This window comes from Poecilia mexicana, unplaced genomic scaffold (assembly GCF_051168715.1).
Source record: "Poecilia mexicana isolate PSO_F unplaced genomic scaffold, ASM5116871v1 scaffold_1, whole genome shotgun sequence".
NCBI lineage: Eukaryota > Metazoa > Chordata > Actinopteri > Cyprinodontiformes > Poeciliidae > Poecilia > Poecilia mexicana.
The window spans coordinates 3,748,671-3,762,804 of record NW_028263370.1 but is presented as its reverse complement, the minus strand read 5'-3'; the positions used below and the strand labels follow the sequence as shown (position 1 = coordinate 3,762,804).

General features: G+C 39.7%; 1 protein-coding gene across 5 annotated transcripts in view; it reads right to left on the bottom strand.

Annotated features, from left to right (window-relative positions):
• Positions 1-14,134, bottom strand: part of ldb1b (LIM-domain binding 1b) — a 31,694-nt gene that overhangs the window by 5,381 nt on the left and 12,179 nt on the right. For 2 of the 5 annotated variants that reach the window (XM_014986560.2, XM_014986559.2), the window contains exons 2-8: positions 5,384-5,486; positions 4,473-4,517; positions 4,213-4,288; positions 4,009-4,111; positions 909-1,081; positions 704-826; positions 543-626 (exon numbers count right to left, since the gene is read on the bottom strand). In XM_014986560.2, the coding sequence (XP_014842046.1) occupies positions 543-626; positions 704-826; positions 909-1,081; positions 4,009-4,111; positions 4,213-4,288; positions 4,473-4,517; positions 5,384-5,486 (707 nt within the window). Of the gene's footprint in view, positions 1-542; positions 627-703; positions 827-908; positions 1,082-4,008; positions 4,112-4,212; positions 4,289-4,472; positions 4,518-5,383; positions 5,487-7,837; positions 8,362-13,161; positions 13,228-14,134 lie in introns of those variants that run through there. The other 3 variants (XM_088009664.1, XM_014986561.2, XM_088009686.1) reach the window with 3 other exon arrangements.

The window sequence follows — 14,134 nt, the reverse complement described above, 5'->3', positions numbered from 1 at the left end:
ATTTTTTTTTCCATTCAATAATCAGTTGATCTAAAAAAATAAACAGATTATCCCAATACTGTACAAAATATTTGTTTTCGAATTTAAAAACAAGTTACTTGTTTATTTGCATATTTAAATGCATTTCTAATATTGTAAAAAAGAAAAGCCTTAAATGAAAAATCTCTCATTTTTATCAGATTAATCGTCCCAATAGTTGGTAGAAAACTGAAATAAGCCCTACTATCGCCACACAACACTGATTATTAAAGGAGCAAACATCCTGTATTATTTGGAATAAAAGAACGGCTGTAGTTCGTCTTGTATAAGATGACACACCAAAGCAAATGGAGGCAAACACAAATACTTTTTTATCTTGTTACTTTGTGCTTTCTGGGGAAAGCTGTTGCCAAAAGCTTGAAGTTCTTTCTTTTATAGAGTGCATCCAGAAAACACAGGATTTTGCAGCATTAACCTGCTGATATTTTCATCTCCAAAAGTCAGCTTTGTGGTGCGAATCGAACGAAAAACAAACAAAAACAGTGTGCCCTGGCTCCCCTTACCCGGAGGTAGTTGAGGGTGGAGTTCGACAGGCCACATCTTGTTATGTTTTTGGACAGCTGGTCAAGCATCTGTGGGTCTTGGGCCTGGAACGAGATTAAAAAGAACGACTTTAAACGACACCCATCGTACGTATCCACGTGTAACCCAGTCCCTCACTTACGTGCATGGCCAGTATACTGCGGGGGATGAGTTCACGGTGCTGTCTGATGCTGAAGTGCCATGTCTTTATCCGCATCATGTCGTCAAACATGAACTCCAGGTACAAGCGGCCCTCTACACACACCTGCAGAGGTTCAGAGGACGGATTCAGCCTGCGAGGCCGTGAAGGAGGAAGTCTCTCGCCTGACAAAACGTTACCGACATACCTGTGTGAACATGGGCTTTCCGTTTTGAGTGACCATAGTGCACTGATCACAGTCAAGGGAAACAAAGTTATTGTGGAAGGATTCCTTGGGATGTTTCAGCACGTAGTAGAGCTCCGTGGCCCCGCCCTCAAATATACTCCGGAAGTACCTTGGAATTAACGTCCGACCAATCGCTGGAGAGAGAGAGAAAAAAAACAGATGTGAAAAACATTCTTGGCTCATCTGTTGACCAGAAAACAGCAAAAACTAATATTTGCAGGTCCAATTGGAGGCGCTGGTCTAAATGATGCTGTTATGCAACAGTTTGTTTAACGCTCGAATGCAATTAATTGACAAAGAGCAGAAAAGGCTCCTATGGCGTCTCCTCAAATAGACTGAATTAAACAAACAGAGCTGCAACAAACTGGAAGGTTCACAAAAAAAATAAAAATAAAATATCGGCCACTGGGGAATTATTCTAGAATAGCAGAAATTTAGCCCACAAACACAATTTTAAAAAATTATTTGTGAAATTTAAGTCAAGTTTGTTTGTGTAACAATATAGAAACAACAAGAGAGTTCAAAGTACCTTAAACCATAAAAACATCAAACAGTCAATTGTGAAGCAATAAACATTTTGTCAAATGCCATCATCAAATTCACCAAGCAAATATACATCAAATACATGATCAATGTTCCAGAATCAGAGCAACTCTGAACCGGTTTTTAACCTTGATTTAAGTGGACTCTGTTTCAGCAGTTTTGTAGTTTTCTGGAAGTTTGTTCCAGATTAGTGGAGAATAGATCACATACAGTAATGAGGTCTTTCAAAAAAAAAAAAAAAAAAAGATACAGACAAATTGAAACTCTTCGCAAAATGAAAAAATGTTTGATAAAACTAAAAACTTGTCTTTTCTTACGCCTTTTTTTTTTTGCCTCTATATTGAACTACACACACTTTGTGACTTTTTCCAAAGATGAAACCGCTATCGGTTGAACTTGGCTGAATAAAATAAAGGTTTTTAAAAAACAGGCGACCCGTCATGAGAATGACAAAAAAAATATGTATATAGACCAAGAAAATATAAAAGTCACCAAAAAGGTTAGAAAATTCGACAACTTTTGTTTGTTTTATTGAGATATTACATAGTTTACCGTTGAACAGCTAAAGTTATAACATTTCAGGACGTATTGCAAGATGACCAGAAATAAATCTGTGGCTTGTCGTGAGTGCTTCAAACTTATTTAACAAAAAGTCTAGACACTCTTTTTGCTTTATTTTTACAACAACAGAAGAAGGCGTCACACTTTGGAGATGAAAAGCAGTGGAGTGCTCACTTGGGCTAAAAACGAGAAATCAGAAAACAGCAAGAAAAAAAAAAAAATTAACCGAGTTGTGCTTTTTCATAATTTCATAGCGATGCAGTTGATACTGAATCAAGATACGTTTCTCCTTAGTTGGTTCAGTTCTTGTTGAATGGGTTATTTGCTTTGAAGAAGTTGAAAGGAAGGAAATCAGGGTTTAATAGGATGACTTCAGAAAACTATTGATGACAAACACTGTTAGAAAGGTTGTGCCATTTCTGACTGGAATCGTATCATCACTACCAACCACTGTGCCTCTAAAGAAAGACAGACACTCAAAACTAGGGATATGTCTAAGTATAGAAAATAAATTTCACACACAGCATTTCATTTTTGTTTGTTTTGTTATTTAAGTCTCATTTAAAACAGACTCCTTTCTATCGCAAGACAGAGGGAATGAAGTAAATCAGGTAAGAAAATATCGTAGGTCTCGAGGCGGTGCATTATTTGCCATAGCAACACAAAAAGACAACAGACATGCTGGTCAGTAACACGCTGCAGATAAATCTCTGCTCCAACACAACCGTTTGAAATGCTTGCATTATCTCTTCAGGGTGCAGGAGGCCGACCCACGAGGAGAGGAATTTAACGCCGCGCTGTTAAGATTTTCCAAAGAACCAGTGGCTGGTTTGGTGTGTTTGGCCTCTGAAAAAGGCCTCTGAAAAAGTTGTTGTGAAAGAACCATCAGAAAATATTTGAAATTTGTAACCAGTGACCTCTGGTTAGTCGGTCCAGCAGAGCTGAAAACAAGTCAGCATCCAGATTTATCAAGGTTTTAAAACTACTGAATTGACACTGCTGGTCAGCCGGACAGAAAAACGCCACTACATTTTTTTACCCTCACGGGAAACAGTAATTTGGTTGTTTGAAAAAAAAATATGGAATTAAACGCAGAAAGCCATGGTGTGGAAACTAAGTACCACACACCTCCTATCAGAATATCTGTTTCACCAGAAGACAAAAAAAAAAAAATCAAAGAAAAAGCATTCAGGTCTGCGTTTTCCTAGCAAGTTTCCAGTAAGCTTCATAGCGTAGCTGGCAAATTATATGCGTCGCGGCCAAATGCTGGTGATTTGGTAAAATCAAATCACCAGCCTCCCAGATGTAGGGAGCAAAGAGTCCAGATCTCTTTGTTCTGAACAAAGCACAGAACAAGAGGCTGTGTTTTGTTTTTAATCAGGCTAGTGTTTTCTTAATTTGATAGAGGTGGTTGATTCTACATCATGAGAACTAGTTGCCACATTTTTATTCTAACAATTTTTTTTTTTGCATACGTATACTGATATCGCAATATTCACGTCGTCATACTGCGAGAATCTCATAGCGGCTCACGCCTAATAATAGACAGAGGTCAAATATCAAGACAAAAATGTACAAATCGCAAAGAAATGTGCATTGTGAATGCTACTGTGACAAACATCTTATTGTCTTTGCTCTGAACATTTCCCAGAACACCTCCTCCTCTAATAAGACGTGCGTCAACAACAGTGGTTGCATCCTCTGCTGAGCCTATGTCTGCTGTTATTAGTAGACTTGCAACTCTGTATTTTGCACTCCACATTGTAGCAGAACAGAGTTTAATGCTCTCACGCAGTGTGACATGTACCATGATGGACCATAATTGCACAGATCATCATGAATATATAATTGAATCTGTAGTTATTGTGGATAACTAAAGGCTGTCGCTGAAAAACGTTAAGGGTCGACAATTGGGGCTCATTAGCAGACTAAAACTCAAGTAATGCTTGTTACTCACTGTAACGTTTGGGACCGTCTTCCAGACAGAAAGTAATGGTCAACATGGCATCATCTTCAAAGAATTCTGTAGTAAAAGCATCCCACCACAGGTTGTCGCACTCCTAGTGGATCATTTGAAGAAAAACACAGCACACGAGAATTACCACAACTGTTTTTGTGTCCATTTCCAGGTGTGCCTTTGTGCATCCAGCTGGACACAAACCTCTGTCCAGTTCTGTAGCCGCTTGTTGAGCTCAAATATTCTGTAGTCTGTTTGGTTACCATATGGTGTGTGCCTCCTGAGTTACAGCACAGAAACACAAGATGAATAAGAAAGCAGTGATGAGAATAAAGCACTTGTACATTCAAGCGTTTCTCTGACTAAATCTTAATTTAAAGGGGAGGAGTTGACAGCTACTGTAAAGCACATTAACACACTGCATTAAGACTAGCTGAAGGGAACAGGAAACAGTGTTGCCTTACCCTATTCCCGGCTCCATGTATGAGGGCGGATACATCGGAGTGGGACTGGAAAACAAGAAGATTGTTTCATTAAACTTTAGCGTCTTCTACATGCTTGTTGGTCTTAGAAAGTATACGAGCAGAATTCAAAGAATATATAACGAACAGCACTTCTCAAATATCTTAACCTGTGTTTCGCCAAATGGAAAAAAAAAAATAGCTGTTTTTTTATTACTATTTAACTAAATATCTTCTGTACTCAGTTTCTACAGTTTTATAGCGTCTATAACAACTTTTATAAATGTCCCAAACAAATTAAAGTTTAGAAGCTTTTTTTCTGTCATTACAATGTGAATCATTTTTGATGGATCATCAGACACAACAAACGGCACAAATACTTTGAAAGCTGCATCTGGACGTTTAAAAGTCTAACCAGGAGTTGGTTTATCTTTTTAAAAAGATAAGCTTCCAAAATTAGCATGGCACTTCCTTTTTAAATAAACCTCCCCGCCCCCAGATATTATGTTCCACAGTCCAATAAATTTAGACTACTTTCTGAACACCAATTAATTTGCAGTTTGACTTAAGTTGTTGCTCCGGGTGTTGAATTATCAGCCCACCAGCTAAATGACCAGAGCTGCACCAAGACTTCAGCTACAGTCCAGAACAAAACAATTATACACCTGACTCACCTTTCTTTGTCATTCTATAGAAATATTAACACAAACCAGACATTTACACAAAAATGGTGATGATGAGAAAGGTCACAACATTTCTAAACCAGAAACTACAGATTTAATGTACATCAGACAAATACGAGTGCTACATGATTAAATCCCTGTTGTACTCTCTTTGTAAATACAATACGGTTCACAACGCTACAAACACCAGCACTAGATGTTTAAAACGCACAAAAGGGGCAGGAAACTCACCCCACGTCTCTGTCCAGCATGGTGCCGGGGTGGAAAGGGGGGAAAGTGCTACCGTTGGGGGGCTCCTTGGGGGAGTACAGCTTGAATGACTTGGAGGAACAGCCTGGATGACATGGAGACACACAAGAGAGGAAAAACATAAATATCTGTGACAATAAAAAGGGAACTAGACAGACTACGGCAGAGAATACGTGGAACTGTAAACGCCCAAAGCTCGGAGACAAAAGCTAAATTGTTCCACAAGTCTTTGGTACAACAATGTCTTCAGTACAAGTTGATTAATGGGGCTCGTCTGGTGGACGTCAGCCCGACGCAGCCGGTACGTGTCCGTTTTAGTGATACAAAGACGGTGAAGGAGCATCCTCCTTCCTCGCACATAAACCAATCCTCCGCCTTGCCACCATCTAATCTCCATGAAAACACATCTAAATATAAAAATACCAGCAGACCATACATCCTCGACACGAACACTCATAAAACAGACCGATGTCTCTCCCAGACACAAACAGTTCCCATCCTTTTTTTCTTTTACAATAACTGCCCAGCTCTGTCATAAAGACCATCCAGGCATGGCGGCGTAGGTGTCATGACCCCACCGTCACCATGGTGAGGCCCCTCCTCCTTAATGTCCCCCTGTCTTGTTACTATTGAACAGACATACATCAATCAATTTTCCCCTCAATCAGTTCTGACCAGGATTTTTTTTTTTGTTTTTTTTTTTGTGGTATTCGTAAAAACATAGAACTCAACCAACAGGTGATGCACTTTTTAATTTAACAGTCCAGTTCTTGTTTTTTCATCATGTTATAGTGTTGGAAGAAAAATGAAAACCTAAAAACAAGAAAAGGATTTTTTTAATCACTATATAAACCTTTTGGAAATAACCAACTAGTGGTAGCAATACTCAGTTTAAATGTACATCTAAAATACAAATAACAGAATAAATACCCTTGAGAAAGGGGAAAAAAAAAAACTGGCAGATTTTTCTGGCATCTGATTTGCCAAACACCGATCACATCTGATTATAGGAAATCTGACCGACTGATACATTGGTGCATCTGTAGAATAAGTAATTGTAAAAAAATAAATAAATAAGATACTAATGTGAAATTCAAGTACATACAACAAATTAAAGAAAAAAAAACAACAACACTTCTTTCCTAGTTTATGTTAGCAGTAAAACTCTCAAGAGTTGCTTAAAAGGACGTGTATTAGTTTTCCATTAAACTATTCATTCAGGTTTGTCAATTAAAGATAAAAATCCCATGAATCTAAAGCAGGAGTAATGACAGTCAAGTATGCCCGCTATGTGTGTTGTAGACTGCAGAGAGCCTGTGGGAAAAGTTAGAAACCTAAAGGTAAACAAATAGGCTTTTTAAAACAGGTTTCCCCATCTTCAGCTAGGAAGAAAAGCAATAAAACACTCACTCATCTGAACCTCTGTCTGCTCTTTAAGGAACAACAAGCAGTTTGGATTGCAACACCACGCTATAGGCTGGATGCACCGCCAGATAAAGAAATAAATAAATAATCAATGGTTATGTGTCCATTAGTTGTTGAAAGCTCCATTAGCTCCTCTCCTCTCCTGTTAGCGGTTAATGACAGTCAGTCACAATCGCATCAGCTGGACTCCACTTCCTCCACTGGGAATCATGCTCCTCTCTCTTTTACAAGCAAACAACACATTACATACGGTTTATGTATACATACTGTACATGTTCATGTGTTTTACATAAACTATGTAGTCAAACTTCAACCTAAACCCTATCCCCAAAGAGTGATGGAAGCCTTAAACAGTTCGGATTTAATAGCATTGATCTCCTGTCACCAGACTAACTACTATCACTCCTCACTTTTTATTTTTCTTGGATTGGTTTCGTCACAGACGGCCACTATGGTTTCTATTAGCGCTGTTTAGGAGAAACCAAGCAAACTACCCAAGTCATACACTTTTATATTTCTTTTTGTTACACTTCATGCATCTGTAATGCATGTTTCAACTTTACGCTGCTGAAACATTTCACTGTAAAGTTACAAGAATCGGTTACAAAGGCAATTAGAAAGGCAGCCATCGCATTATGTTAGCACGTAGCCACCAGCTAAGCTACGCTACAAGACCCACATGCAAGAAAACTGGGAATATCTGCAGCAAAACATAAAACCTATATATTTTGTGCCAAATTTAAGGTTCGCTTAAACACCCAGGTATAGAAGAGAAATAATCCTGACACCTTTCACAACTACAACACTGCCTCGCAGGCCTTTGACGGGCAGGCTAGTTTAGCCGTTAGCAGATAGCCTTTTGGCTAACGCCTTGACGTTATATTCCTTCTCTATGGCAAATCTCCTATTAAATGGCGATAAATTTCCAGCGCGAGTGCTCGTTAACCATATTTAATTGCATTAGGAGTCGCGTTTCACAGTAGAAAATCTGTCTTTCGGCGGAAAAGTGACCTTTTACCTGCGAAGAAGTCCAATCAGAAAATTGATGTTTACAGATCCGTGATGATAGACCGTGTGTACGCTCCGTGCGTAAAAACGGATAGGCCCGCAGGACGCAACGTACCCACACAACAATACGTCCTTTCCCAACAGAATCAATAAAAAAAAAATCTCCTCAAAACGAGAGACAACAGCGGAATAAGGCCGAAATTGCGGGAGTTGGTAGTTTTATGTTTTGTCCCGCATGAGGCCTTGTCCGTGGACTGGAGCCTGCTGTGGGTTTACATACGGACCCCGATGAGCCCTTTGTTCACGGGAGGACATGAACAATAGCTGTAGGCCCTCCTCCTTTCCGTCTGCAATGCATTTGCTCCTCTCTTCTCTGCCCAGCACAGTCAGCCACCCTCTCCCCCCGTTTTATTCCCCTTCCTCTTCTTCTTCTTCTTCTTCTCCTCCTCCTTGTCCACCACCACCACCTCCCCCTTTAATGCACAACTGCACATAAAGGTTGTCTGGTAAGCATTTTTCCCCTTCCTCCTCCCTGCATCCCATCTCTTCCTCCTAACTGACACAGATGAGAATTGGCCTAATGCAGCTGACTGGAAATTTGCGTGGAAACAAAGATCATGTTGACTGCAAAGTGGTTTTCATGTTTGCCTAATTAGTGCACATCAGCTTGCTCCTAACAGCCGAACTGGGACAGCCGGAGAGCCCTGGCTGTACACAGTGGGCTCATTCAGTGTGATGCAAGAACTGCTGATGCAGCAACACGATCAGTCTGAAGAAGATTAAGATCTTCTAAACTTTCACAGAAGGTATGAGACCGAAGCGGTTTGAATTAATTGCGTTTTAAAGTTTGTACACTGAACTGTCTCCAAGGTGGACAAGCCAGATCCATCAACAGGGTAAGTTTTCTGTCTGCAAGTTTCTGCTCAGACTGCAGACACACACACACACACGCATGGATGCACACACACACACACACACACACACACACACACACACACACACACAGACACACACACACACACACACACACTAATGAGCACACACACACACACACACACAAAGATGCTAAGCCAAAAGGAGAATCCCACAGGCTTCTAAATCGGCTTAAATCGCCTCAATTTATAATCAGATATTCAGATCACAGCCAGCGAGATTCCACCCATATGGCCAAGGTTGAAATATAAAAAGAACAAGTAGGGTCAGACTAAAGCCAACAATTTTTGACATTTTTGTGCCCCCTAATCTTTACAGATGCAATGCAGCACCAATGTCTTGGGCCACCTTTCATTTCTGTATCAAACAGGTTTGTAAAAGGAGATATAGAAGAAAACGCGCAGCGTATTGGAAGACCTTCCGTTCGTTCATCCATTGTCTTCTGCTCACCTAGATCCATTCACAAGAGTGAGATTGTCTCTCCTCAGCAGCACTCTCCATCTCATTCTAGGTAATTCCTCTGCTTTTCCTGGTATAAAGTCCCTACAGTGAGCTCTGGGTCTGCCCTGGGGTCTGCTTCAAGTTGGTGCACCCAGAAAACTTCCAGGTGGCATCCTGATCAGATGTCTGGACCACCTCTACTGACTTCTTTGGATGCGCAAGAAGAGGTGCATACAGTAACACCGTCAGCCACATTTCCCAGTTTTGCCACCAGACAGAAAGAGCTTAGGGCTCGATGCTGAATTCACCTTCATATTTACAAGCATATGCATGGTTGAAGAGAGAGAGGGTGTAATAATTGTAAAATGTTCTGTACACAAAGTAACAGATATATGTATGTATTTAGTAATTTATATAGTAGGAGTACACTTCTGCTGTCTGCTAGCAGTTGTTGAGTACAGGATGATCTGTGAATGGTACAGAAATGAAAGGTAGATCTCTTAAGGCTGAGCCCTGCCATGCCACAGAGTTAGCTCGTCCCTGCTGCTTCTCAGTCTTTCGGTCATGAACCATTTTAGGGCTGGTAATTCAACAGCTTTGCCCTTTGCCTTAGCTCTCTCTTCACCGCTACAGAACAGAGCGCTGCAGTGTTACAACAGACGAGGTCTCGGTCCATCTATCCATTCCCAGCTCCATCATATGTCGCTCGTGAACAAATCGCCGAGATACTTGAGGCAGGATGAAGCAGCCCACAATTTTTTTTGCCAGTGAAGAACCACGGACTCCGGTTTAGAGGAACCGACTCTCATTCCAGGCTCTGCTCTGTTAGCTAAGACGCCTATACATTAAAAACTGAAGGACACATGGCCTGAGGAAGCCATCAGAACCAAAACATCTGCAATAAGCAAAGATGAGAACCTGAAGTTTGCAAACCACACACTTTCCATGACTACCGCTTAAGATCCTGCCAGTGGATGCTCCAAACAGGACCAGTGATGAAGGGAAGCCACATCGAAAACAAGCTCAACTTTGTGCCGACACAGGTCCTGCTTTGGTTATACTATTAGCAGATAGCCTTGAAAAATTATTTTTCAAAAAAGTAATTTTAATAATGTTTTGTTGTTTTTTTTTTTTACACAGATGGCTTTTTTCTGAAGGAGAACCCTGAATAATTTATTTTGTTTTGGGTCTATTTTTCCTGTAAGTGTTATCTACACTAGCCTGGTAAAAACCAGCCCCTTGTTCTACTCTTTACTTCATTTAGAGGGTCTGGTCTCTTGGCTGGTGATCAACGATTTTTTGCTGGAGGTGTGGAGTCTGTTGAAGTTTTAAATTTTACCCGATTACTAAAGTGATGCATGTAAAGCGTAATGAAAGCTGCTACGAAACCTAAGCTGTAAACAACCGTCTGTCACTGGGACGTCTGTTAAAGTTAATTCAATATTTAGAAACATGGTCATCAAGGACTGAATGGCTTCGTTCACTACTTCCTCCGTTGCCATTGCTAAAACTACAGGCACAATTCAATTCTAAAGAAAATCAACATTATCGTTCACAACTTCACCTTCTGTTCGCTGATCGGCCCGCTTGAAATTCTACCAGGGAAATGAAAATCAAGCGTAATTGCATAAAAAGGCAATGGCCAGGTTAGATCCACACTGCTTCAAAAATGTTTAGCTCCAGCTTAAGATATTCAGTTTAATTCACCTTAGAAGTTGGGAGTTAGATCTAGGAATAACACCAACCATGTTCCTGCTGAAAATCTGTAAACACATGGGAATTTGCTAATTGTTGTATGAGCCTTTGGCCCCTTCATCTACACGATTATAGGTTGTATAGCTTTAAGACTGACAACGTATTCATTAAAATACAAGCTACTAGTGGTATAAATAAACAGCCTTTTAATGAAGCTGTTTGTATGGGATTTTAAAGCTGGAGTTGGTGAGAGATTTCTGGCTTGAGGGAACTTTTCTCTTAGATTTTCTGAAGTAGAACTTAAAAGAAATGTTTGTTTGAATTCTTTGATTCCTTTATAAAATGTCTTGGATCACTAAGCTGTTTCAATACGCAGGATACATAATCAAACATTTCTTTCTGCATTTATTTTCTATCAAAACAAGTCGTCCTTATACCACGACACATCCTCCACCATGTTTTACACACTGCTCACTATTTTATACACATCAACAATAATTTGAATCAGACTCGTGTTCTTCAGCCCATATGACAGGGTTGCTAAAGGTTTTACATCTAATTGTTGCATAATTAGGTCACCATCCTCCTGAGACTCTTTCTGATGAGGTCCTGACAAATAATTGATGCATCAGTTTCCAGGTCAGGTGTCACATTTTTGAAGGAGCTTTTTTCCTTTCTGACGTCCATCGACATAACATAACATAACATAACAACTAGGAACTCCGATGGCGTTTCAGTCCTGGCCCCCGGCATTTTGACCTCGACTTTTTTCCTTTTCTTAACAACATAATAGAGACTACAGACAATAGACAATTAATGTCTGTCTCCTGGTTCATCTTTGACATTCTTCGTGTATGCAAACAAAAGCAGAAAACTAGACAGATTTTTGTTAAAATAAAAGCATAAAAAGTGCTGAAAAAATTGTAAAAGTGACTCATCAGTTGCGCTTCCGTAACTATCTTGCATAAATTAATAGACGAGAGCTGGGTGGCTTAATAAAGAAAATACTTAGGTGTGGAAACCAGACTAAAAATAAAACTTAAGCAAAAGACAACAACTTTAAAAGATTATAAAAACTCTTTGGGAGGCATGGTTTAAAACAGAAAACTGATGATCATTAATTTCATGTTTGAAAAGATCTCATTGCTTTTACTGACCAAACGATTTTCCTCTACTGGAAGAAGCTGCTGGAATCGGATTTTTTTATTTATTTATTTTTATCCATTTACTAATTCAATTAAATTCAGTTTATTTATAAAGTGCCAGTTCACAACACATCGTCTCAAGGCTCTTCTGCAGTAATGAAAAAGAAAATTAATTCCAATCTGACATATTCCAAGCCAAGCGCCTCCTTTCCAATTGATCCTATCAAACAATGTAGTTCAGCTTATTATTCAAATTTGTTAAAAAGTTGTTTTTTTCTCCAAAGGAAGCCCTGTAGGCTGCACTGAGTCATTGACTTGCAGCTATCACTTCTCGTGGACGAGCATGCTGCGTTGACTGTCGCTCACACCGGCGACAGTCAATGCAAGCGTTAAATTTGCTGCAATCACTCATACTGAGCATGCAATTAAATCTCTGTGGAGAGCGTCACTGTGTGGTCTGGCTTTTACCACTTGTGTTGTCCAACTGAATAAGCGTGGTTATAAATAATGCTGAACAATCACTTTCAGACGATGACACATCTAGGATGACCACTGCTTTAATCGACTAATGTAGCAATGAGTTACAGTTGCGTAAAACAACAAAAAAAATGTGGTTCAAGAATAAACAAACAAAAATGCATTTTTATTGCTGCTGGTTTTTATTGCTGCTGGTTTAACTCGTCTTTGTAATTTTGCTCTCCAGATTTCTCTTTTGTTCTGTTTTAGCTCCGTTTATTTTAAGGAGTCGTTAGCAAAGATGCTAGCCTTGCCTGCGGATAAATACATAAATCACATTGAAACCTGTTTTGCAGCATACGCAGTACATTTTCACTAATCCTAGAAACAGAAAACAATTTATCCTCAACACTTTGGAGACCAAATGACTTAGTTTTAATAAGGGAATTGTGCCAGACCCTCTTTATTTTGTATCTAGTTGTTTGTCAGATCTATGAGAGCCCCTTTTTCTAAAAAAAAAAAAAATAAATAAATAAATAAATAAAAATGTTCCATTAAGATTTAGCATGTTTCTTGTTAATTAGTAAAAGAGAGTAACAATAAAGTGTTTGCCTTTTAAGCAACACAAACATTTGACATTTTTTGGTGCACATGTACCTTCCTCGTGAAGATCTTGACCCAGGTGGCAAAAGTTTTGACACTAGCAGCATATGATTGTGATTTCTGTAATGAGGATATAAATATTTTCAGCATCAAATAAACTAATGTTAAAGCACACCTGCAAACATTGATATTGATAAGTTAAAACTGGTAAAAACTGATCCATGTGCATTTATATTAGAAAAAGGCAAAAGGCCCTAGTCTCTTGTTTTTTTTGTTTTTTTTTCCTTCAGAATAGCAGGTGCAAATTAAAAATCAAACCATGTATTAAACATTTAAAAAAATAACATGTACACGTGTGGGTGTGTGTACATTTTATTTTGTGGCGTTGAAATAATTGTTTCTGTTCCAGCAGAGACAAGCAAACGTTACCTAACCTTAAAAAACAGGTTATATTTGACCTGAGCACAGTATACAATTCTACCTTCGCAGTCTCTTCTGTATGAAACGAATATATAAGTTGCTGTGTTACTCATTTACAGAGGATAATCTGCTCGAAGCCTCGTCTCTCACCCGACCAGCAGCAGCAGCTCCAACTGACTTTATGTTTGTTGCTTCTGACCAAAGTAAGCCTGTTTCATGAGCGCTTCACAGCTCACAAGCCTCCTGTCAGTCCGTTGGCAGCATCTTTGTGAGTCTAGCACCAGGGGAGCTGTAGTCAATAGTAGCTCGGAGTGTCTGTTGCGGGTGACTTATGTGGATTTGCCTATCTTACATTCACTGGCCCCTGTCACCATGGAAACTCGAGCAGTCCACACCGACACAACCGGAGAGCGGCTAAGAAACCCATGGAAATGGACACACAAGAGTTAATCCTGTGTGAGTCTGTGTGTGAGTGTGTGTGTCTCCAAAAGCTTCCCCATTGAAATGGTACATGACGGGGTTAATCCCCGCTGCGTGTGGATGTGTGTGTGTGTGTATGTGGACGTGTGTGCAGCGGAGTGATGGAGAGGAGGTGGGGGTGGGAGGT